At 42.7% G+C, this 26,653-nt stretch overlaps 1 protein-coding gene across 1 annotated transcript; it reads right to left on the reverse strand.

Annotated features, from left to right (window-relative positions):
• myo1f (myosin IF) lies at positions 1 to 26,188 on the reverse strand. Its single transcript, XM_029707139.1, has 28 exons — positions 25,973 to 26,188; positions 20,882 to 21,013; positions 20,104 to 20,193; positions 19,750 to 19,844; positions 11,518 to 11,605; positions 10,701 to 10,790; positions 9,708 to 9,839; positions 9,388 to 9,522; positions 9,029 to 9,161; positions 8,168 to 8,364; positions 6,468 to 6,548; positions 6,265 to 6,351; positions 6,073 to 6,159; positions 5,809 to 5,976; positions 5,542 to 5,627; positions 5,349 to 5,430; positions 5,135 to 5,241; positions 4,887 to 4,985; positions 4,603 to 4,747; positions 4,314 to 4,428; positions 3,940 to 4,109; positions 3,637 to 3,782; positions 3,245 to 3,391; positions 2,945 to 3,093; positions 2,753 to 2,815; positions 2,355 to 2,556; positions 1,362 to 1,537; positions 1 to 1,081 (listed from the first exon to the last, which is right to left on the reverse strand). The coding sequence occupies exons 1-28, from the start codon at positions 25,973 to 25,975 to the stop codon at positions 1,005 to 1,007; spliced, it is 3,282 nt and encodes a 1,093-aa protein (XP_029562999.1). The 5' UTR covers positions 25,976 to 26,188; the 3' UTR covers positions 1 to 1,004.
• Between the last annotated feature and the right edge of the window lie 465 nt (positions 26,189 to 26,653).

Here is a 26,653-nt window from a genome sequence, read left to right on the forward strand (position 1 = left end):
TTTCTGTATCTATAATAATTGTCTTTATTATGACCACTGCCACTTCACAAAAATAGAAATTCAAATTTTACAACACATAAACTAGTTTTGTAATGAATTCAACATAGCAGAACTATTATTTGTAATTACAAGTTTATAACATAAAATAACCATGCATATTATCATACACCAGTCAAACTTTATGCTCAGTGCACATTGACTTGCAAGAATTGAAGACAAGGAAATGGTGCAGCGGTACCTCCCAGTGGTTGCTTAAAGCAGCAATCATAAGTAGACTATCAACGCAGCCTCCACACCCCTGGTTCAGTAAAAAGCTGACGGATCAGGCTGGAGAAATGTAATCACTCCAATTCATAGACAGAACTATGGGTGCAAGGAATGACCATCCAAGATAGCAAAATGATCGTTTTAACCGTATTTTGAGGCTGTATAGTGTTTGTTTGCATTTTCTTTGTTTCCAAACATTGGGGTTAAACAAGCTTACATTTTGGGATCTGATGGGGTATGACAGTTGAACTAAGCTCATGAGGCATTTATAAGTCATTTTTTTCAGGAATCAATGGGTGCATATCATTCATTTATTAGTCCAAAAAATGGATGTAGAAACTGTTGATTGCCCCTTTAAATTTCTGGGATGCTTTTTTTTCTACACTTGATAGCATTACATTTGTTACACGGTTCTCACAAAGCAATTTTTTTAATGATATGCATAAAATCATTGCGTCCGATTTTGAGTTAGCACCTCAAAGCTGTCCTCTTTTGTGAAACTGGAAAAAGAAAGTCACGGTTCCGGGTTTCAGCTAGCTTTCCAACATGCATCTTACTTATATTGTTGTGCAGATATTATAAAGAACTGGTGTCAACATGATGATTCTGTTGATACGCTTGTAAATCAGATATCTCTTGTAATTACTGTTAGGCTTACATGCAATTCACCGTTGCTTTACAGTGGATAGTCATGTCTGTTGTATACATAGTTTGTTGGGCCACAGGACAGGCAGTAATCAGATCTTCTCCACATAGTTCCCAGGGAAGAGTCCTTCCTTGCCACAAAACCTGCCTCTCCACCAGCCTGATGCATCTGCAGGGGAACACAGAGATATGGACAGCTGTGGACTCCATACACAGTACAGTCTTAGAATTCATCCAATACAGGTCTGAGCATGAATTGATGCTGTGAGCTTATTCGGGATCAGCACTTAAAGCATAACAGCACTGGTGTAGTAGTGCCAAGCATCAAACAAGTTCTCTAGTCTCTTCTGCCTCTTTCTTCACACCCTTTTCCGTTGTTGAGATGGACACAGGTTTTTAACAAATAGAGAATTGAGTACTATTCTATTCCTTCCCTACGTGTTCCTCACCTTCATTGAGCAGGTCGATGATATCATTGGTGTCGAAGCTAAGCTCGTCTGTGTCCTGGCCAGCATACTGGTACAGCGCCCGGCAACGCGGGCCGGTGGGGCGTGGCTGGGCCTTGGGCCGGCTGGACGGGGCCGGGGGGGGCCGCTGGCTGCTGATACTCCTCTTCCTCTGCATTCTGGAGAGAGAGAGGGGGGGATGAGAGAGGGAGAGAGAGGGGAGGATGAGAGAGAGAGAGAGGGGGATGAGAGAGAGAGGAGAGAGAAGGGGGATGAGAGAGAGAGAGGGGGGGGGTGAGAGAGAGGGGGGATGAGAGAGTGAGAGAGAGGGGGGGTGAGAGAGAGAGAGAGAGGGGGATGAGAGAGAGAGAGGGATGAGAGAGACACTAGAGAGAGAGAGAGAGAGAGAGAGAGAGGGATGAGAGAGATGAAGAGAGAGAGAGAGAGAGAGAGAGAGAGATAGAGAGAGAGAGGGGGATGAGAGAGAGAGAGAGAGGGGGGATGAGATAGAGAGAGAGAGAGAGGGGGGGAGATGAAGAGAGAGAGAGAGAGAGAGGGATGAGAGAGATGAGAGAGAGAGAGAGAGATGAGAGAGAGAGAGAGAGAGGAGAGAGAGAGAGCGGGGATGAGAGAGAGGGGGGGGGGGGATGAGAGAGAGAGGGGGGGGGGGGTGAGAGAGAGAGAAAGAGAGAGGGGGATGAGAGAGAGAGAGAGAGAGCGGGATGAGAGAGAGAGAGAGGGATGAGAGAGATGAGAGAGAGAGAGGGGGATGAGAGAGATGAGAGAGAGAGAGAGAGAGAGATGAGAGTGAGAGAGAGAGAGAGAGAGAGAGAGAGAGAGAGAGGGATGAGAGAGTTGAGCGAGAGAGGGGGATGAGAGAGAGAGAGAGAGCGAGAGAGAGAGGGGGATGAGAGAGATGAGAGCCCAACTCCAACCCTTCACTGCAGATAGTATATTTTGGGAATACCCACTGTGTGCTCAGTTTATTCAGCTCACCCAGACACGCCCTGGTCAGGCACGTTGAGGAAGTCCAGGTTCCCCTGCTGAGTCTGAGCCGAGCCTCGTCTTGTATTCAGGGAGCCCAGTTTGGGGAGGGCGGCGCTGGGGGGCCGGTTCCGTTTCTGGGGGATGGAGTAGGTATGCTCTGGCTGCTGGGGCGGTGGAGCACCTCTACCTCTGGGTGCACCATTCTGGTGCCCTAGTCAAAGAAGAGGAACACAGATACCATCAAAACACAAGACAAATTGTATACCATTCATACACTAAGACCTCTAATATCTCAACATAATTATCACAGTGGTGGTACAGTTCATAGTAAGCACTGCAAGTCCATGTTCATGGAGTGAGGCCTGCCAATGACGTAGGAACATATCTGGACCAAATAATAAGTTTACCTCTGCTGGGAGGCTGACTCCTGCCTCCTCCATGGTTCTGTGGAGATCCCTTCTTGGTGGGCTCTGACAAAATAAACAGAGTTTTAAACTATGACATATTATTGAGTCAGACCTAGTATTCTATACATGATCTACTATATCTATGTCTCTTTTCCACTTCGGTATGTGATTCTTTCTGTTCCTGCTACTCACTGGAGGTCTTTGGCAGGCCATCTCCCACGTTGATGGTGAGAGTCTTTCCAGCTGGTTTGATCTCTGCCAGGTCTCCCTGTCCCCTCTGGAACACCACAACACGGGTGCCCCCTCCACCCCAGCCCTCCTTCTTCACCCGGAACTCCAGTCTATAGAGAGCCACAACAGTGGACATGAATGATATGATCCATTTTACCAAATGCTTTCATCCAAAGTTAACTCGATCAACTAAACTATGGAGACCACACATAGAGAGTCATATAGCAAGGCTGTTCCTATCCAGTATGTGTGTAGTCCTACCTGTCGTTGAAGGAGAGAGACAGCTTGTTCTTGGTCGCCTCTTCATAGCGCTTACAGAGCAGGCTGAGGAACTCAGTCTTGAAGTTGGACTCCAGCAGACTGTCATACTGAGCCTCATGCACGATGAAGAAATCATCCTGTCTCATACTACAGGGAGAGGGAGAAAGGCAGAAATGGAAAGGTTTGAGCGATTGCCGTTGATAGAAGACAAGAAGTGTCACACACAGTAGGCGGATATAGCAAAGTTCTTTTTTTTCCATATCCTGTGTGATCAATTCCTGTTTATTAATGACAACGCTGACAACAAAAGTTCCCAATGGTACTGCCTGGAAATACATCACACTGGACTGGTATATGCTATTCTAAGTCTAGCAGGGAGAAAAACCCTTTACCTGAGCGAGACAGAGTGGATGCTCTCAAACTCCAGCTTCCGTTTTAACACCTCCTTTATCTGTCCCTTCTCTGGCCCCTTCTTCACCTTCTCTCTGCCTATCAGGTAGATACCCTTGGGAGACAGAATCAGGTCCCTCTTGATGGACTGGAGAGAGAAAATGGAAGGGGGAGAGAAAGAATAAGAGTGAGAATGAGTGGGTGTAAATGGAAGATGGAAGAAGTTAACCCCATGTTGTGTAGTTAACCCCGGCATTGGCTCTCTTTTCCTCACCGCTCTGTAGGGGAGGGACAGGTAGACTCACATTGAACCTGCGGTCAAACTTGTTGACAGAGTCTGCAAAGTCGACTCGCTCCCTCTTGGCCAGGAACTGTCTGAGCTCAGGCCTCTGATCCAGTCCCAGGTAGTCTCCTACAAAGTTCCTGTTGATGCTGTTCCTCCTCCTCTCCTTAGAGTTGTACAGGATGTCCGAGGCTGCGGACAACATGCGAGAGAGGGGAGTTCATGGTCATTTTAAGTAAGACCCTTCAAGGACATATTCATTGCTGTATATTCATTTTCTGTATTTACATTGATTTGTGTATATTCATATTTCTGTATTTACATTGATTAATGTATATTCATATTTCTTCCTTGTTTCATCCCCACACACCTCTCTAGGATCATTGACACACTTACCCTCCTCCCTCATCTGTTCATATTTCCTCCTGGCGATGTACTTCCTCCAGGCCTTCTGGATGGTCCTGGCGAACATGTCGAATTTCCTCTCCCGCATCTCCTCCAATAGGAAGAGCTAGGAGAGACGGAGGGGAGAGGGAATGCTTTGATCAAAGAAACCATTTTACAGTATATAGATGAATACCTCACACCTTTTTTGAAATACATTTCATATATTCATGTAAACCGGGACGACCCATTGAGATAAAAGAACAGCACTTTTCTTAGGGAGACCTATGTGGGCCCCTACCGACTCTGGGGCCTTGACGAAGACCTTGGAGCGCCCCATCTGGTACTGATCTGTGTCCATGTTGACAGAGCGGAGGAGATGCAGGACCCCCTGCTGCTCTCCCCCCTGCCAGCACGGCCACGTCTCTGCCGTCAGGATGGCATACCTGCAGGCCACACACAGAGGGTCAGGCACTGGGGAGGACATAACTACCCCCCCCCCCCGCACACACACACACACACACACACTGAGAGGGCACAAAGCAGACACTGAAGGACACACACCTAAGAGTAAGTAAGACTCACCTCTGTAGGAACTTATTGAAGACTCTGCGATAGGCGTAGCCGGCTCGACGTACACGGATGTTCTCCCGCAGCCCAAGGTACTCCACCTGGTGCTTGGCCCTAAACACACACATAGTTTAATCATCTCCTTTATTCTAATGTTCCAATTCTAATGTTCCAAACTATACCGTCATAACTCCCTGCTGAATTCTCTGAATGTTCTGCTATTGGATATTTGGTGTCTGTTGGGGGGTGTAATAGGGACACACCGGCTCTCCTCCCAGTCCTTGGGTCTCTTAGTCTCATTGGGTTTGATACATCGGATATAGTGGGGGGTGCACTTCATCAACGTGTTCACCAGATCATTGGCTTGTTTCTGCAGAGAGAACATAAGAGATAGATGTACCACCAGGTAGCTACTAATAACCTCAAACCTATGGGTGTACTGTTCCACTGTGCTGGCAGTAGAGTGGGGACAGTTACCTTGATCTTACAGCTAGCAGTGGTGGGCCTGCTCTTCTTGTCTGTGTTGAGGTTTTCAGGGAAGAGGCTGCGGATGAAGTCACTGTGGGAACAAGACGGAGGACCACATTTCATTGATCCCACCCACATTATTTTCAAGCCTTGGTTGTTTTGAGACACGTGTCTGTTAAGGTAAAGATAGAGGCATACGTACTGTTCACTGCTCTGCATGAGTTCAATGAGGTCAGTAAAAAGCACGTCCCGGTTTCTCTCACAGAAACCGTTTATTTCGTAGGAGACCTGAGGTGACATGAGACATCATGTGTAAATATCAACATTCACACCGACCTTCACACTTCCTGCACCCACATGTCTACCTACCCACTTCCCATTGATGGAACATTCCTTTCTACCTCAGCCTAGAAGTGTCTACTTCTATGTGTTTTGAGCGTGAGAAGGCTTGTCCTCTCCTGGTACCCACCTTGCCTGCGTAGTGGTGGATGACAAAGCCAGAGTTCCAGCTGTTGAAGTGTTCGTGAGTGCCCACCACCGCCGAGAGCTTCTGGAGCAGGGTGCCATCTGCCCCCTCACCCTTGGCATACATGGTGGCACACACATCATCCAGCACACTCATGATGCCTGGCGGGTTCTGGAAGGGATTGTTAGACATGTAGCGTGGTAGCCACAAGCAGAATAAAGACACATTTGTGGAAATTGCATTGAGATATTGTCATTTTGGGCTCACCAACTTATTCTCGATGAGGTCACACACAACCTTGTTGTTGAAATACTCGATTGGTTTCCACTTGATGCCTTCCTGAACATACTCCTCCTGGGAGAAACATAGCGAGATAGACAATGCCAATATAATTCTCACAACATCCAAGACACCTCGTAAAGGAAATGAAAAGTGTTGATGTTTGAGAGTGGTTTGTACCTGTTCAGCCTTCAGTGTCAGCTCAATAAATATCTGCTGTAGCTTCTCGTTAACAAAGTTGATGCAGAACTGCTCAAACCCATTCCTCTGTCAGAAAGCACACATCCAGGTTGAAGACAATGTTACCACATAGCTATGTCTGGTCTTATTATCCCATCAGAGTTCAGAGATGGACATGTCTTTGTATTTAATATACCATTCACCTGAAATATCTCAAAGCCATATATGTCAAGTACTCCTATACTGTATTCTTCATGAGGTTTCTGTATGGCTTTGTTTATTGCCTGGCAATAGGAGAGGAAGAGAGAGGAGAGTTAATTAGTATGAAATGGACGTGTCACCATTACTGTATTTGTGTCTGTGTGTGTATCGTTGCAGTGTATAGTAAACTCAGCAAAAAAAGAAACGTCCCTTTTTCAGGACCCTGTCTTCCAAAGATAATTCATAAAAATCCAAATAACTTCACAGATCTTCATTGTAAAGGGTTTAAACACTGTTTCCCATGCTTGTTCAATGAATTGTTCATAAACAATTAATGAACATCGACCTGTGGAACTGTCGTTAAGACACGAACAGCTAACAGAAGGTAAGTAATTAAGGTCACAGTTATGAAAACTTAGGACACTAAAGAGGCCTTTCTACTGACTCTGAAAAACACAGAAAGAAAGATGCCCGGGGTCCCAGCTCATCTGCGTGAACGTGCCTTAGGCATGCTGCAAAGAGGCATGAGGACTGCAGATGTGGCCAGGGCAATAAATTGCAATGTCTGTACTGTGAGATGCCTAAGACAGCGCTGCAGGGAGACAGGATAGACAACTGATCGTCCTCGCAGTGGCAGACCACGTGTAACAACACCTGCACAGGATCAGTACATCCGAACATCACACCTGCGAGACTGGTACAGGATGGCAACAACAACTGCCCGAGTTACACCAGGAACGCACAATCCCTCCATCAGTGCTCAGACTGTCTGATAGGCAATAGGCTGAGAGAGGCTGGACTGAGGGCCTGCAGGCCTATTGCAAGGCAGGTCCTCACCAGACATCACCGGCAACAACATCGCCTATGGGCACAAACCCACCGTCGCTGGACCAGACAGGACAGCAAAAAGTGCTCTTCACTGACGAGTCGCGGTTTTGTCTCACCAGGGGTGATGGTCAGATTCGCGCTTATTGTCGAAGGAATGAGCGTTACACTGAGGCCTATACTCTGGAGCGGGATCGATTTGGAGGTGGAGGGTTCGTCAGGGTCTGGGGCGGTGTGTCACAGCATCATCAGACTGAGCTTGTTGTCATTGCAGGCAATCTCAACGCTGTGCGTTACAGGGAAGACATCCTCCTCCCTCATGTGGTACCCTTCCTGCAGGCTCATCCTGACATGACCCTCCAGCATGACAATGCCACCAGCCATACTGCTCGTTCTTTGCGTGAATTCCTGCAAGACAGGAATGTCAGTGTTCTGCCATGGCCAGCGAAGAGCCCGGATCTCAATCACATTGAGCACGTCTGGGACCTGTTGGATCGGAGGGTGAGGGCTAGGGGCCATTCCCCCAGAAATGTCCGGGAACTTGCAGGTGCCTTGGCGGAAGAGTGGGGTAACATCTCACAGCAAGAACTGGCAAATCTGGTGCAGTCCATGAGGAGGAGATGCACTGCAGTACTTAATGCAGCTGGTGGCCACACCAGATACTGACTGTTACTTTTGATTTTGACCCCTCCTTTGTTCAGGGACACATTATTCCATCTGTTAGTCACATGTCTGTGGAACTTGTTCAGTTTATGTCTCAGTTGTGGAATCTTGTTATGTTCACACAAATATTTACACATGTTAAGTTTGCTGAAAATAAACGCAGTTGACAGTGAGAGGATGTTTCTTTTTTTTGCTGAGTTTAGTTGTCCCTGACCTCCACCAGGTAATCAAAGAGTCGTGTGTAGAGGGCCTTTGCCAGGGCATCTCGGGTATAGGTGGCTTGTTCTTGGTTGAGTGTTACATCAATGGACTCAGATTTCCCACCCCACTTTGAGTCCATCTTTCTGCTTGTCAGTTTGTCTTGCAGACGCGTTGGGTCAACGCCAAGCAGATAGGCAGGGAAGGCAAGCACTGGGAGGGAGGAAAAACATACAGAACAAACAGAACACCTGAGCAAAATAAATGAATTCCTGCTTTCATTATGGCAAAAGTGTGTTTTGGTGACTATCCCTCTAATGTTTTTTCACCTTATGGGGACAGTTGCATTGATGCTTACTTGTGCATGTGGAGCTCTGTGTGCATGTGTTCATGTGGAGCTCTGTGTGCATGTGTTCATGTGGAGCTCTGTGTGCATGTGTTCATGTGGAGCTCTGTGTGCATGTGTTCATGTGGAGCTCTGTGAGCATGTGTTCATGTGGAGCTCTGTGTGTATGTGTGCATGTTGAGCTCTGTGTGTATGTGTTCATGTGGAGCTCTGTGTGCATGTGTTCATGTGGAGCTCTGTGTGCATGTGTTCATGTGGAGCTCTGTGTGCATGTGTGCATGTGGAGCTCTGTGTGCATGTGTTCATGTGGAGCTCTGTGTGCATGTGTTCATGTGGAGCTCTGTGTGCATGTGTGCATGTGGAGCTCTGTGTGCATGTGTTCATGTGGAGCTCTGTGTGCATGTGTTCATGTGGAGCTCTGTGTGCATGTGTTCATTTGGAGCTCTGTGTGCATGTGTTCATGTGGAGCTCTGTGAGCATGTGTTCATGTGCATGTGTGTGTATTAGGCATGTTTGTCTTCTCCCACTCACAGTCAGTGCTCTCCACCTGCCCATAGTTGCCTGCCTCTATGAAGCTGATGTTTCCAAGGTGCAGGATTCCTGTTATGATCTGCAGCCCCTGAGCCTGGTAGGCCTCTGGGATCCCAATCACATTCATGGCTTCCTGTGGACAAAACAAAACACTGATGTCTATGGTCCTGTACAGAGCGCCTTTACTGCTGGCCCTGACAACACACAAGGACCGGGAATACACAATAGAACAGTATATTTAGCTAATATAAGCCTGTATTATGAATATAAATATGAGTGTCAATTTGCTCCCAGCGCTTCTGTGATGTCTCAATAAAGAAAAAAAATGTGTACTCTGTTTTTAGCACTGATGGCGGTACCATTGTCTCCTGAAAGTCCTTGCTGTCATTGGTTCCGTCCACTTTGTATGTCCCAGACTGGTTCAGGTAGTAGTAGTATTCTGGAGTCATGATGCCCAGGGCTTCTTTCTGCTGGGGGTTGGTTCCCTCTATTAGCTAAATACAACAGTTCAGACAAAACACAATTGAAAGTTACAGCACATGAATTACACATCAACAATTCACACCCAATTATGAAACCCTACAGAACCGTTAAATCTGTGCTGTAGGGTGAGAAAGTCAAACACATTGTCATTGTGGGTTGTTAAATTACTGCTGGCCTAGTTCGGGGCCTGACTGACCTGGTAGTAGATGTGGAAGTTCCTCTCGTTCTCGTTCTGGCTCACCACCCTCGACTTCTCAAGGAGGAAGTTGGAGATTTTACCACCGTCCGGCTCTCCTCCTCTGCTAAACTGGATCTCAAAGTACTTACCCTGTTAGATCAGAACACACACAAAAACCTATCACTCAAATTCGACATGGTTCATTATTCTGACTTTGTGGTTGTGGTCCGGGGGGCAGGTAGCCTAGTGGTTAAGAACGTTGGGCCAGTAACCGAAAGAGCGCTGTTTCGAAGCCCTGAACGGACTAGGGGAAAAATCTGTACATGTTCCCTTGATCAGGGCACTATACCCTAATTGCTCCTGTAAGTAGCTCTGGATAAGAGTGTCTGTAAATGACTCATATTTAAATGGGAATGGGTATGTGGCCCTATGTATTGGTGGAATGGAATTGTCAGAGCAGTGACACGAGATGTACTACTGCTCTGTACCACAAGATGTACCACAAAATAAGATATTTACATTACTACACAGCTGTTGACCCCACCCAGGATTTCACCTCAGCTCAGTCTTCTCAAGCTCTTTCATCTCACTGTGTTGTTCTTCTGTAATAGAGGCCTACAGTACACACAGCTGGGCACCTCAGAGGCAGGAAACCCCAGAGGTGACATGCACTCAGCTACAAAGCCTGCACTGTTGCATGTGGATGTGGTTAGGAGTTGAGGCTAACATCTCAGGATCTCAGCAGTAGGGAAAGGGGAGAGGGTGAAAGGTGGCTGTTGCATACTGCTGCTGTGGGTATATAGTCTGCAGAATGCAGATCACCTCTAGTAGAGCACAGGAAAAACAACAGCCTCTGTGCACAGTGTATTGTCTATAAGAATAGTTAGCACAGAACTAACAGAAATGATCAGTTTACAGTATCAGTCTTACTTTATTAGCCCACACACAGTGTCTAGAGAGGAGGAGGAAGAACAAGATGAAGGGAGGCTGATTGCTGTACGTATCACTCACAAAGCGACTGGAGTTGTTGTTGCGGACAGTCTTGGCATTGCCGAAGGCCTCCAATAGAGGATTGGACTGGAGGATGATGTCCTTCACATGCTGAGAGACACATACAGAGAAACATCACAACACAGCACTTCAGTTTCCTTCACAGTCATTAGTAATGGTAATGGTAATAGTAGTAATAGTAATGTAATAGTAGTAATAGTAATGGTAATGGTAATAGTAGTAATAGTAATGGCAATGCTAATAGTAATAGTAGAAATGGTAATGGTAATAATAGTAATGGTAATGGTAATAGTAGTAATGGTAATGGTAATAATAGTAATAGTAATGGTAATAGTAGTAAGAGTAATGGTAATAGTAGTAATAGTAATGGTAATAGTAGTAATAGTAATGGTAATAGTAGTAATAGTAATGGCAATGCTAATAGTAATAGTAGTAATAGTAATGGTAATGGTAATAATAGTAATAGTAATGGTAATAGTAATAATAGTAATGGTAATGGTAATAGTAGTAATAGTAATGGTAATAGTAGTAATAGTAATGGCAATGGTAATAATAGTAATAGTAATGGTAATAGTAATAATAGTAATGGTAATAGTATAGTAATGGTAATGGTAATAGTAGTAATAGTAATGGCAATAATAGTAATAGTAATGGTAATAGTAGTAATAGTAATGGCAATAGTAGTAATAGTAATGGCAATGCTAATAGTAGTAATAGTAATGGTAATGGTAATAGTAGTAACAGTAATGCTAATGGTAATAGTAGTAATAGTAATGCTAATGGTAATAGTAGTAATAGTAATAACAGAAGGTAATACCTGCACTTTATCACCTCCTCCTGATACTTTGGAGATGTAACCCATAATGTATTTTGCAGCCACAGTCTTCCCAGCTCCACTCTCCCCACTGGCACAACACACACAAAACATACAGCCATATTAATGATAACCCTCTAATTTACACTGTATCAAAAACCTTTTTGTGAAACTTGTTGTGAAGGTGATCTATGGTTGCACATGAGTTTCTGTTTCTTTTATACTAAACAAAAATATAAACACAACATGTAAATTGTTGGTCCCATGTTTCATGACCTGAACTAAAATATCCCAGAAATGTTCCATATGCACATAAAGCTTATTTCTTTCAAATTCTGTGCACAAATTTGTTTACATCCCTGTTTGTGAGCATTTCTCCTTTGCCAAGATAATCCATCCACCTGACAGGTGTGGAATATCAAGAAGCTGATTAAACAGCATGATCATTACACAGGTGCACCTTGTGCTGGGGACAATAAAAGGCCTCTCTAAAATGTGCAGTTTTAATACACAACACAATGCCACAGATGTCTCAAGTTTTGAAGGAGCGTGCAAATGGTATGCTGACTACAGGAATGTCCACCAGAGCTGTTGCCAGAGAATTTAATGTTAATTTCTCTATCATAAGCCGCCTCCAATGTTGTTTTACAGAATTTGGCAGTATGTCCCACTGTTTAACATATACTGTTTACAGGAAACTCACTCTACATCCTTAGATGAAGTTGAGTGGGAAAAGGAATGGGGTGGTGAAATAATTTTCTGTCATGGACAAAGGAACTCAAAGGGTGTGATGATATTAATTAACAAAATTGTTGAAAATGAAAGTGGACAAAAAAAAGATTTGGCTCATTCATTTACAGTGAGGGAAAAAAGTATTTGATCCCCTGCTGATTTTGTATCTTTGCCCACTGACAAAGAAATTATCAGTCTGTAATTTTAATGGTAGGTTTATTTGAACAGTGAGAGACAGAATAACAACAAAAAAATCCAGAAAAACGCATGTTAAAAATTGTATAAATTGATTTGCATTTTAATGAGGGAAATAAGTATTTGACCCCTCTGCAAAACAAGACTTAGTACTTGGTGGTAAAACCCTTGTTGGCAATCACAGAGGTCAGATGTTTCTTGTAGTTGACCACCAGGTTTGCACACATCTCACGAGGGATTTTGTCCCACTCCTCTTTGCATATCTTCTCCAAGTCATTAAGGTTTCGAGGCTGACGTTTGGCAACTCGAACTTTCAGCTCCCTCCACAGATTTTCTATGGGATTAAGGTCTGGAGACTGGCTAGGCCACTCATAGACCTTAATGTGCTTCTTCTTGAGCCACTCCTTTGTTGCCTTGGCCGTGTGTTTTGGGTCATTGTCATGCTGGAATACCCATCCATGACCCATTTTCAATACCCTGGCTGAGGGAAGGAGGTTCTCTCCCAAGATTTGACGGTACATGGCCCCGTCCATCGTCCCTTTGATGCGGTGTAGTTGTCCTGTCCCCTTAGCAGAAAAACACCCCCAAAGCATAATGTTTCTACCTCCATGTTTGACGGTGGGGATGGTGTTCTTGGGGTCATAGGCAGCATTCCTCCTCCTCCAAACATGACGAGTTGAGTTGATGCCAAAGACCTCCATTTTGGTCTCATCTGACCACAACACGTTCACCCAGTTGTCCTCTGAATCATTCAGATGTCCATTGGCAAACTTCAGACGGGCATGTATATGTGCTTTCTTGAGCAGGGGGACCTTGCGGGCACTGCAGGATTTCAGTCTTTTACGGCGTAGTGTGTTACCAATTGTTTTCTTGGTGACTATGGTCCCAGCTGCCTTGAAATCATTGACAAGATCCTCCCGTGTAGTTCTGGGCTGATTCCTCACCGTTCTCATGATCATTGCAACTCCACGAGGTGAGATCTTGCATGGAGCTGGAGATTGGAGATTGACAGTTCTTTTGTGTTTCTCACCAAGCTGCTTGGCGATGGTCTTGTAGCCCATTCCAGCCTTGTGTAGGTCTACAATCTTGTCCCTGACATCCTTGGAGAGCTCTTTGGTCTTGGCCATGGTGGAGAGTTTGGAATCTGATTGATTGATTGCTTCTGTGGACAGGTGTCTTTTATACAGGTAACAAACTGAGATTAGGAGCACTCCCTTTAAGAGTGTGCTCCTAATCTCAGCTCGTTACCTGTATAAAAGACACCTGGGAGCCAGAAATCTTTCTGAAATACTTATTTCCCTCATTAAAATGCAAATCAATTTATAACATTTTTGGCATGCGTTTTTCTGGATTTTTTTGTTGTTATTCTGTCTCTTACTGTCAAATAAACCTACCATTAAAATTATAGACTGATCATTTCTTTGTCAGTGGGCAAACGTACAAAATCAGCAGGGGATCAAATACTTTTTTCCCTCACTGTATATGGTCCAAATCAGGATGAACCACACTTCTTCAAAAATATTTATACCAATTTATTGAACTTACAGGCAACAAATTATCTAATCATTATGGTATGAGACTATAACACAGTGTTAAGTACCTCAATGGACCGTAAAGGTAATCACTCTACAAACTATCATCACCGTGCCATTAAGGAAATCACAAATATTATGGACACATTAGAAATAGTGGATATTTGGAGACTAAAAAACCCCGACCTAGTGAGATATACATGGAGGAGACTTAATCAAGCTAGTCATCTTGACTACTTTCTTATCTCTTTCTCTCTTGCATCAAAGGTTAAAAAGGTTTTAATAGGAGACAGAATGCGATCGGATCATCATCTAATTGGCATTCACATAACTCTTATAGATTTTCCACGTGGACGGAGATATTGGAAATTTAATCAAAGTTTACTGGAGGACAACTTATTTTTAACAAAGACAAAATAATTTATAACTGAATTGTTTCAGTATAATATAGGTTCAGCAAATCCCCTTATTGTTTGGGATACCTTTAAATGTACCTTCAGGGGTCAATCAATTCAATATTCATCAATAATAAAAAAGCAGTTTCTGGCTAAAGAGACAAGACTAACAAGAGAAATCCATGAACTAATAGTACAGGTAGATAGCAATAAAAACGATACTACAGAGATACAAGTTAGAGGAAAAACAAAAAGAACTTGAGGAACTTATTCAAGAACGATCTAATGTAATCTATTACAAAAATAAAGCAAACTGGATGGAATATGGAGAAAAATGCACAAATTCTTCCTGAATCTCCAATACAGGAACCCTAACAAAAATAATTTGCAGAAACTCGTTACTGAAGACGGAGTCATCTATGATTCTCCGAATTCTATTTTTAAAAATGGAGGAGGTGGGTGGCAGCGGGAGGAGGTAGGGAACTGGTCTGCATGCCCAATATAAAGGATCAAAACTGGCAGAGGAATAGAAATAGCATAAATAGGAAAGTATACCAGTTTCATTTGAGGACCAGGATGTTGACAACTGTGCCATACAGATTACAACATTTTGATGTACCGATTCCGTGGTACAGGGTGTATGAGTTTATATATAAAACAACGCAAGATTCAAGACTTCGTGCTTTTCAGCTAAAATTATTATATAGAATTCTTGCCACCAACAAAATGTTGAATATTTGGGGCATAAAATCATCGAAGCTCTGCAGATTTTGTTGTGAGGATACAGAATCAATAGACCATTTATTTTGGTATTGCCCTCAGGTAGCCTGTTTCTGGTCTCAGGTTCAGGAATGGCTGAAAATGCATAGCATTGATCTAAAATTGACCCTAGAAATAGTACTGTTAGGAGATCTCGAGAGACAGGGTCACTCAATTACTAATATAGTAATACTCTTAGTAAAAGTATTTATCTTCAACTCGCAATCTGTGGATTCTATTCGATTAGATAGATTGAAATTGCACATTAAACATCACAGTATAGTTGAAAGATACGTGTTGCGTAGAAAGCCGAAGTGGGTGGCCAGCAGAGATAGATGGGATGGGCTGAGGGAAGCTGAGGGTTGGTATGTGGAATTGGAGACAAGTGGGAGTGGAGTTGCGGTGTGAGAGATAGAATGATGGTCAAAGATAAAAGTAAAACAAATAAATAAAAAAAGAAGTCAAAATAAATCATAATAAAAGGTACATTTGAATGACACTAAGTGGCAGTGTTTTTACAACTAATGCCGGTTTGCCTGAGGCTGATGCCGTGCCGGTGTTTGTACACATGCATATATATACACACACTCTCATTCAAATAAACACATACAAGAACACACACAGACATGTAATAGTGCCAGACATGCACACAAACATATACAGTTGGCATTGCTGTTATGATTTCAGTTGTCCTTGATGTCCTTTGTTTTAAATGTATTATTATTTAAATGTTTTTGCAATGTTGTTTGCTGTTTTCTTCTGTCTTTTCCTTTTTTCTCTTTAGTTCATTCTCTTGGTTGTTGGTGCATTGGGGGGTTCTTGGGGGTGGGGAATGGAATGAATTGTATTTTTTATTTTGTTTTTTCTTCCTGGGGGGGGGGGGGACTGTGGGAAGGGTCTCAAATGGTTGAGGGACAGCTATTGGGGAACTGTGGAGGGATCTTGGAGGGTTCGGGTTCACGTTGTTTGGCCTGATGGCCCATTCCAGCCTTGTGTAGGTCTACAAGCTTGTCCCTGACATCCTTGGAGAGCTCTTTGGTCTTGGCCATGGTGGAGAGTTTGGAATCTGATTGATTGATTGCTTCTGTGGACAGGTGTCTTTTATACAGGTAACAAACTGAGATTAGGAGCACTCCCTTTAAGAGTGTGCTCCTAATCTCAGCTCGTTACCTGTATAAAAGACACCTGGGAGCCAGAAATCTTTCTGAAATACTTATTTCCCTCATTAAAATGCAAATCAATTTATAACATTTTTGGCATGCGTTTTTCTGGATTTTTTTGTTGTTATTCTGTCTCTTACTGTCAAATAAACCTACCATTAAAATTATAGACTGATCATTTCTTTGTCAGTGGGCAAACGTACAAAATCAGCAGGGGATCAAATACTTTTTTCCCTCACTGTATATGGTCCAAATCAGGATGAACCACACTTCTTCAAAAATATTTATACCAATTTATTGAACTTACAGGCAACAAATTATCTAATCATTATGGTATGAGACTATAACACAGTGTTAAGTACCTCAATGGACCGTAAAGGTAATCACTCTACAAACTATCATCACCGTGCCATTAAGGAAATCACAAATATTATGGACACATTAGAAATAGTGGATATTTGGAGACTAAAAAACCCCGACCTAGTGAGATATACATGGAGGAGACTTAATCAAGCTAGTCATCTTGACTACTTTCTTATCTCTTTCTCTCTTGCATCAAAGGTTAAAAAGGTTTTAATAGGAGACAGAATGCGATCGGATCATCATCTAATTGGCATTCACATAACTCTTATAGATTTTCCACGTGGACGGGGATATTGGAAATTTAATCAAAGTTTACTGGAGGACAACTTATTTTTAACAAAGACAAAATAATTTATAACTGAATTGTTTCAGTATAATATAGGTTCAGCAAATCCCCTTATTGTTTGGGATACCTTTAAATGTACCTTCAGGGGTCAATCAATTCAATATTCATCAATAATAAAAAAGCAGTTTCTGGCTAAAGAGACAAGACTAACAAGAGAAATCCATGAACTAATAGTACAGGTAGATAGCAATAAAAACGATACTACAGAGATACAAGTTAGAGGAAAAACAAAAAGAACTTGAGGAACTTATTCAAGAACGATCTAATGTAATCTATTACAAAAATAAAGCAAACTGGATGGAATATGGAGAAAAATGCACAAATTCTTCCTGAATCTCCAATACAGGAACCCTAACAAAAATAATTTGCAGAAACTCGTTACTGAAGACGGAGTCATCTATGATTCTCCGAATTCTATTTTTAAAAATGGAGGAGGCGGGTGGCAGCGGGAGGAGGTAGGGAACTGGTCTGCATGCCCAATATAAAGGATCAAAACTGGCAGAGGAATAGAAATAGCATAAATAGGAAAGTATACCAGTTTCATTTGAGGACCAGGATGTTGACAACTGTGCCATACAGATTACAACATTTTGATGTACCGATTCCGTGGTACAGGGTGTATGAGTTTATATATAAAACAACGCAAGATTCAAGACTTCGTGCTTTTCAGCTAAAATTATTATATAGAATTCTTGCCACCAACAAAATGTTGAATATTTGGGGCATAAAATCATCGAAGCTCTGCAGATTTTGTTGTGAGGATACAGAATCAATAGACCATTTATTTTGGTATTGCCCTCAGGTAGCCTGTTTCTGGTCTCAGGTTCAGGAATGGCTGAAAATGCATAGCATTGATCTAAAATTGACCCTAGAAATAGTACTGTTAGGAGATCTCGAGAGACAGGGTCACTCAATTACTAATATAGTAATACTCTTAGTAAAAGTATTTATCTTCAACTCGCAATCTGTGGATTCTATTCGATTAGATAGATTGAAATTGCACATTAAACATCACAGTATAGTTGAAAGATACGTGTTGCGTAGAAAGCCGAAGTGGGTGGCCAGCAGAGATAGATGGGATGGGCTGAGGGAAGCTGAGGGTTGGTATGTGGAATTGGAGACAAGTGGGAGTGGAGTTGCGGTGTGAGAGATAGAATGATGGTCAAAGATAAAAGTAAAACAAATAAATAAAAAAAGAAGTCAAAATAAATCATAATAAAAGGTACATTTGAATGACACTAAGTGGCAGTGTTTTTACAACTAATGCCGGTTTGCCTGAGGCTGATGCCGTGCCGGTGTTTGTACACATGCATATATATACACACACTCTCATTCAAATAAACACATACAAGAACACACACAGACATGTAATAGTGCCAGACATGCACACAAACATATACAGTTGGCATTGCTGTTATGATTTCAGTTGTCCTTGATGTCCTTTGTTTTAAATGTATTATTATTTAAATGTTTTTGCAATGTTGTTTGCTGTTTTCTTCTGTCTTTTCCTTTTTTCTCTTTAGTTCATTCTCTTGGTTGTTGGTGCATTGGGGGGTTCTTGGGGGTGGGGAATGGAATGAATTGTATTTTTTATTTTGTTTTTTCTTCCTGGGGGGGGGGGGGACTGTGGGAAGGGTCTCAAATGGTTGAGGGACAGCTATTGGGGAACTGTGGAGGGATCTTGGAGGGTTCGGGTTCACGTTGTTTGGCCTGATGGTAGATCGGTCAACATGCCCTTGAGCAGGGCATTGACCCTGGATGCTTCTGTGTGTCGCTCTGAATGGGAGTCTGTTGGATGACTGGTATGATGTAGTTGTTGAGCGGCTTCACTGCAAGTATATTGTATGTTTCGAATATTCAATAAATAATCAAAAAAATCTAAAAAATAAAAAATATAAAGTACGTCCCACTGGCCTCATAACCAACGACCACGTGTAACCATGCCAGCCCGGGACCTCCACATCAGGCTTCTTCACCTGCGGAATAGTCTGAGACCAGCCACCCGGACAGCTGATGAAACTGTGGGTTTGCACAACCAAAGAATTTCTGCACATCCGCCGCAATCACCTCATGTTTCACCATGATAATGCACAGCTCCATGTCTCAAGGATCTACACAATTCCTGGAAGCTGAAAATGTCCCAGTTCTTCCATGGCCTGCATACTCACCAGACATGTCACCCATTGAAAATGTTTGGGATGATCTGGATCGACGTGTACGACAACGTGTTCCAGTTCCCGACAATATCCAGCAACTTCACACAGCCATTGAAGAGCAGTGGGACAACATTCCACAGGCCACAATCAACATCCTGATCAACTCTATGCGAAGGAGATGTGTCACGCTGCATGAGACAAATAGTGGTTTTCTGATCCATGCCCCTACCTTTTTGTTAAGGTATCTGTGAACAACAGATGCATATCTGTATTCCCAGTCATGTGAAGTCCATCGATCGGGGCCTAATGAATTTATTTTGATTGACTGATTTCCTTATATGAACTGTAACTGAGAAAAATCTTTTAAATTGTTGCATGTTGCATTTATATTTCTGTTCAGTGTAGTTAGAAAGGAAATGACACACTGATTGAGCTTTGGTTCTTTGTTAGTTCTGAGAAAAGCAGTGAGAGTAAAGGTTTTTGGGTAGAATGACGCACATGAGAAGGCGTCAGAGAGAAGCACAGAGAAGAACTGGGACTACATACTGCCTGCCAGCAGAAAGAGATAGCAGTTATGACACTGGTATAATAACACACCTGATAATCACACACTGGTTCTCCTGATCAATCATCATGTTCCTGTACATGTTATCAGTCAGGGCGTAGATGTGGGGAGGGTTTTCATACTGGGCCTTTACATGGAGAAAGATGGACAGAAAAACGAGAGAGAGAGAGAGAGAAATGAGAGGGTGAGAGAGAGAGAGAGAGAGAGAGAGAGAAATGAGAGGGAGAGAGAGAGAGAGAGAGAGAGAGAGAGAAATGAGAGGGAGAGAGAGAGAGAGAGAGAGAGAGAGGGAGTTTAATATACAACTATGAAGGTAAACAAGGAAGTGAATGGGAATACAGTATAAAGACCAAAGTATATGTTGAACAATAGGATGGTTTACTCACAGCCCCTTGGTAGAGTTCAATTTCCCGGTCAGTGAAGTAGGGCATCTGTTTGAACGGGTTCACGGATATCAACACAGAGCCAATATAGGTCTGCACATGACAGTTAAGGAATAGGTAGGGTGTTTCTGGTGAAATCACAGAATATGATATTGAAACAATCACAGCGAAATTGTTGATTATGTAAACTTTTCAAAAAGATAAATATCCCAAACCATACATTAGTTTCATCCGGACTGGATTACACACACAAATATAATGCTTTTTTTCACACAAAGAATGAAGTAAGTCCTGAATGTGCAGTAAAATATGTACTAAAACACGGAAGTGTGCTGTTGAGTCATAAAGTGCATCCAAAAGAGGAACAGTGCAGTCCTATTATTGCATACATTCATGTGTGTCTGCGCATGTGAAGAAGTTGAGTGAGTACATATGTGTGGTAGGGGGATGAGGCAAGGATGGTATGTATGTTTGTTATTGCTACTGTGTGAGTACAAACATCAGCTGCGCTCACCCATGATATAGAATGGAAGGACCTAATGCTATGGACCAGAGGAATGACCTCAATGATCTCAATTCTCAAATGGTTTAAAAGCCCTTTGTAACAGTTTTTTGTTTGTGTGTATGTGTGTATGTGTGTATGCCTATAAATACATCAGTCTGAGAGTGTGTGAGGGGCAGGTCGTGTCTCCACAGTGTACTTCCCTGCTGTATTTTTGCTGAAGAGACATTTGTGAGAAGTGATGAAGGAAGGTCCCTAACAGACAATGAAACAGGATACGAAGATGTAGTCATCCATGTATCTCTTCTTCAGGTTCTCCACGATGGCGTCTTCGCTGATCTTGGACAGTAGCACCATGTCGTCCACACCACTCTGCTTGACATTCTGACTCTGCCAGTGATACTTACTGCCCTGCAGGAGAGAACGGTCAGGGTTGGGGAATGCACACCCTTTTTATTTGTAATTGAGGCGGAGAGAAAAGCAGAGGTAGATCTATAGATGACCTAGTTCATACTTAATGTGAGCTACAGAACATTATGAGAGGGTATCTACAAACAGGAGGGGTATAGAAAACCAGAAGAAGCACGGGCCTACTGTAATTGGAAGGCAAGTGCACCAGCAGACATCAGAGAGAAGTTTCTCAGCAGCAGGGTCTCTCTGTGTGTAACTGTGTCATTAACAATGTGACTAACTGTGGTTATCAGTACAGGAAGCTGAGGACAGTTACCAGGCAACGCTCTGTAGATGAGGTGAGCATATGCCAATTTGGCCATCTCTGTAAAGTACTCTTTCCCACTCTGATCTACGACAGTGATAACCAGTAGTTGTGGTCTATGTTGAATATGCTACCTATAGGAGTCTGTGGAATGGGAGGGGACTCCGTTTAAAGTATACCATTGGACCACAGATAGAGCAATGAGACAGATATTTCACAGGATGTAGCAATGTGAAGCATCTGGTTTGCGTTTCCACTCACTGGTGAGAGGAAGCCCAGTGGCAGGCAGTGGGAGAAGATGGAGCGAAATGGATTCTGGCCGACATTCTGCCAATTTTCTCATTGATAAAACATTTGATCTCGATACAGTTTTCTGTTTCCAAAACTAGAATCTGTTATGAACAGAGTAGACTAAGTTTTGTAGACTTTGCCCGTTGCCAAAGTTTCAAACAACTGCATTGTTTAGAAGGAGTGCAAGGGCGAATTGAGTTATTGCACACACACTTCACAGAGTAGGCGTTCCCTAACTGAAATATGCAAATACTTGCTAGAACACACCAATAGAATCTCACTAGCTCTTGCTTGGCTCTGCCCACGTCCTTGCTTATTCTGCCCACTATGATTTATTTGCTCCCATTGGAACTGAGATCCTGTGGTCTATCTTGGGTTAGTTATACAAATCTTTGATTGGGCCATGGTTTGGTGATTTCTTTACTCAAAATGAATGTAGTGCATTTTTAAGTAACTGCAAAAAAAAAGATTATCTTTTAATTTTCTGCTCCCCTCCCATTCCGATGCCTTCAATACGATGATGACGTCCACCACATCGTGCAGAGAGTTTCCTGACTTCCCTATCACCACATAAAGAGTTGAGTTGAACCAGGTTTGGCCAACGATGTTGTATTAAACTGTATGATATGATCTTAGCCTTGTTTGGGTTCCCAACGCTGTGTTGTTTTGATGTGTGGTGGATCCTGAAAATAGGTCTAACATGATTACTGTGGTCTGAGTTCCAACTCTCTCAACCAGCTAGTGATAACTTTGGAGGAGGAGGTTCTAATACAAATGTATATTCCAACCCCAGTGAGTCAGTCAACTCTCTGGCCAATCAATCAATGATATTCAATTACAAATAAGCTACCATGAACATTAGATACTGTAAGAAAACAAGCAGTACTTCAGTCCTTGAGGGCCGGTAATTGAATATCTGTTTTGTTTTGCATCTCCACTTTTCAGGTGAACAACCTGACTAAGGCTGTTTGTTTGTCACACATTTCAGATCACATCCATAAGTATTCTGCTCAGCACACAGAAATGGCCTCAGCTGGGTGAAACCAAGGTTCTGACTGCTTTAAATAGCTAACTGCTGATGTGACTGTTGATCCAGTGCTATGTTAAAATAGCCCACTTGCTGCTGTGTAGTGTCAGACCTGGGAGATGCTTTGTGTGCTCAGAGAGAACTACTGTAGTTCATTCCATCTGTCATCACTGTTGTGACTCACTCACTACTGTAGTTCATTCCATCTGTCATCACTGTTGTGACTCACTCACTACTGTAGTTCATTCCATCTGTCATCACTGTTGTGACTCACTCACTACTGTGTCAGCCTGTTGCAGAAAAAAGTTGTGACAATGCATCCAAAATCAATCTAGCAATGAAAGAAATCTTAATGTAAGCTTCTCAGCTATCTTAGAAAATCTTTTGTGTGTTTGCGCATCCAGCAAGGGGCCGGATCTGTGCTTGGGAGTCTGTGCGAGGAGCAAGTATTGTGCTAGAAACTACAGGCCCCTGTTTCTCTCTGTCAGGGCTGCTGCACTTCCCTTCTCACGCCTCACCACTACATCTTGTGAAACCCTCTGCACTTGTCAACACGTCACTGCTGCTCTTCAATTCCAGACAATACTACAGAACTTCTTTAAACAGTTCACCCTTCCATTTCCATTTTAATCCAGAGCGACCTGCCGTTAGTGCATTGATTTTAAGAGAGCTACAGTGCCTTGCGAAAGTATTCACCCTCTTGGCGTTTTTCCTATTTTGTTGCATTACAACCTGTAATTTAAACTGATTTTTATTTGGATTTCATGTAATGGGCAGACACAAAATAGTCCAAATTGGGGAAGTGAAATGAAAAAAATTACTTGTTTCAAAAAATGTAAAAGAATAACAAACAGAAAAGTGGTGCATGCATATGTATTCACCCCCTTTGCTATGAAGCCCCTAAATAAGATCTGGTGCAACCAATTACCTTCAGAAGTCACATAATTAGTTAAATAAAGTCCACCTGTGTGCAATCTAAGTGTCACATGATCTGTCACATGATCTCAGTATATATACACCTGTTCTGAAAGGCCCCAGAGTCTGCAACACCATTAAGCAAGGGGCACCACCAAGCAAGCGGCACCATGAAGACCAAGGAGCTCTCCAAACAGGTCAGGGACAAAGTTGTGGAGAAGTACAGATCAGGGTTGGGATATAAAAAAATATCAGAAACTTTGAACATCCCACGGTGCAACATTAATTCCATTATTAAATAATTGAAAGAATATGGCACCACAACAAACCTGCCAAGAGAGGGCCGCACACCAAAACTCACAGACCAGGCAAGGAGGGCATTAATCAGAGAGGCAACAAAGAGACCAAAGATAACCCTGAAGGAGCTGCAAAGCTCCACAGTGGAGATTTGGGTATCTGTCCATAAGACCACTTTAAGCCGTACACTCCACCAAGCTGGGCTTTATGAAAGAGTGGCCAGAAAAAAATAAGCAAACATGTTTGGTGTTCGCCAAAGGGCATGTGGGAGACTCCCCAAACATATGGAATTAGTCAGATGAAACTAAAATTGAGCTTTTTGGCCATCAAGGAAAACGCTATGTCTGACGCAAACCCAACACCTCATCACCCTGAGAACACCATCCCCACAGTGAAGCATGGTGGTGGCAGCATCATGTTGTGGCAATGTTTTTCATTGCCACAATGAAACTAGTCATGACAATGACAACTAGTCAGAACTGAAGGAATGATGGATGGTGCTAAATACAGGGAAATTCTTGAGGGAAACCTGTTTCAGTCTTCCAGAGATTTGAGACTGGGACAGAGGTTCACCTTCCAGCAGGACAATGACCCTAACCATACTGCTAAAGCAACACTAGAGTGGTTTAAGGGGAAACATTTAAATGTCTTGGAATGGCCTAGTCAAAGCCCAGACCTCAAGCCAATTGAGAATCTGTGGTATGACTTAAAGATTGCTGTACACCAGCGGAACCCATCCAACTTAAAGGAGCTGGAGCAGTTTTGCCTTGAAGAATGGGCAAAAATTCCAGTGGCTAGATGTGCCAAGCTTATAGAGATATACACCAAGAGACTTGCAGCTGTAATTGCTGCAAAAGGGGTCTCTACAATGTATTGACTTTGGGGGGGTGAATAGTTATACACGCTGAAGTTTTCTGTTTGTTTTTGTGTTATTTCTTGTTTGTTTCACAAAAAAAAATATTTTGCACCTTCAAAGTGGTAGGCATGTTGTGTAAATAAAATTATACAAACCCATCAAAAATCCATTTTAATTTCAGGTTGTAAGGCAACAAAATAGGAAAAATGCCAAGGGGGTGAATACTTGAGACAACAACATATCACATATCGTAGTAAGTACATTTTTCCTCAATAAAGAAGTTATCAGCAAACTCAGTGCTAGTAGGAAAAGAAAGAGCAAGGGTTAGACCTTACCCAGCTCCTCAGGAACAATAGTCCCCTCGACTGCTGGTTTTCACATTTGATAGGACTCTTTTTAATGCTTTTGATCAGTATTGTCATACCTACATGTACTTTCTCTCACATGTCTTGTTAACGTCATGAGAATACAATCTCTGGTTAGGAAAAAACAGGTTGTAGCAGCAGCAGAGAAGTTTTATTAACTACCCCATAGTGTACAGCACATTCTTACACAAATGTGAGGACATAGGATTCAATCAATGCTTCTATCCCTCTTGACTAGAAACACTCACTATAACCTGAGTGGATACTAGCAGGGCTTGTCAATCAAAAGAGGAAAGGACAGCATGTTCTCCATTTAAGGAGTTAAGAGTCTCTACTACTTGATGTCCACTACCTCCTGTTCTGCAGCACTTTGTTGTATAATTGTTGTTGACAAGAGTGATAGAACATAACAGTTATCTAATTTCCTTTCATCATCTGGACATAAAATGAACACACACTGAACATCACTGTGCTTCCCCGTTGGTTCTAAGTCAGCTGTTGCCAGGCTCCAGAGTGTGATAAGTGCCAGTATCCAGGCTTAATGTGAGAGCCCACTGTACAGCTGAGTCAAGTGACCTTAACCTAACATATAAGGCCATGTTCTTCAGAAAGTCTGTGAGATAGAGGAAACCAACACAGGAGGCTGTTGAGGGGAGGATGGCTCATAATGGCTCATAATAATGACTGGAATGAAATGAATGGAATGGTTTTAAACACAAGGAAATCATTTGCTTGATGTGTCAAAGCTATTCCATGAATTCTATTCCAGACATTACTATGAACCGTCCTCCCCAATTGAGGTGGCACCAGCTGCCTGTGCTCAGCATATACAGTAGATGGAGAAGGTAGACGAGTCCTAGTGAGGAGTGTCTGCAATAGTCTAGGTATGTGTGTGGTGTGTTACCATCGTGCCGGCGGTGCGTGTGCCCCTCTTCTCCCACGGTCCTGGACCAGGTGTTCAAAGTCCAGACTGTGTGTGTCGGTAATCCCACACTAGCCCTTCACAGCACGACCATCACAGTCAGGAAGTCTCCAGCACACACAGTCACACAGACAGAACAGCCACCTAGAAGACTTTAACATTCAAAGCGTTCAAACGTACTTCCTCATACTCCCACAGACCCAGAGCGAAACAAGAACTGCTCTGCCACAGACTTAAGAGGACACAGACACACACACAGATACAGACACACACACACACACACACACAGATACACACACACACACACACACACACACACTCATCCTATATCTATAGGTACCACTTCTACTCTGTTGCATTTTCAATTCTTCATTTAGTCATGATCTAAATGTTTAGACCTAATTAACAGTCAATGTTGATACTGTTAGGGGCTGTTATATCATACATTGTTAAAGTCCATAACAAACCATCTTTGATACAGACAGTATTCTCATATCATGAATAACCCCTCTATAACACACCAATAATTTAACTGATGGCACTTCTGTGTTTAATTTCCCATCTCACTTTACATGACACTTCAGTTGTTTACTAGCTACTCCACCCAGACTGTGGTTAGTCTCTCATCTTTAAAATCTGAAAGGCTTGCAGTGAATGGCACTA

The sequence above is a fragment of the Salmo trutta genome, chromosome 22 (assembly GCF_901001165.1).
Source record: "Salmo trutta chromosome 22, fSalTru1.1, whole genome shotgun sequence".
Lineage (NCBI taxonomy): Eukaryota > Metazoa > Chordata > Actinopteri > Salmoniformes > Salmonidae > Salmo > Salmo trutta.

Bases quoted from the DNA above. Each gene is read 5' to 3' on its own strand.
- myo1f (XM_029707139.1), bottom strand. The intron at 3,783-3,939 runs GTGAGTCTACCT...TTCTCTCTCCAG, and splicing joins AGTTTGACCGCAGGTTCAAT to TCCATCAAGAGGGACCTGAT. The intron at 2,816-2,944 runs GTGAGTAGCAGG...TTATTTTGTCAG, and splicing joins TGGCCTGCCAAAGACCTCCA to AGCCCACCAAGAAGGGATCT.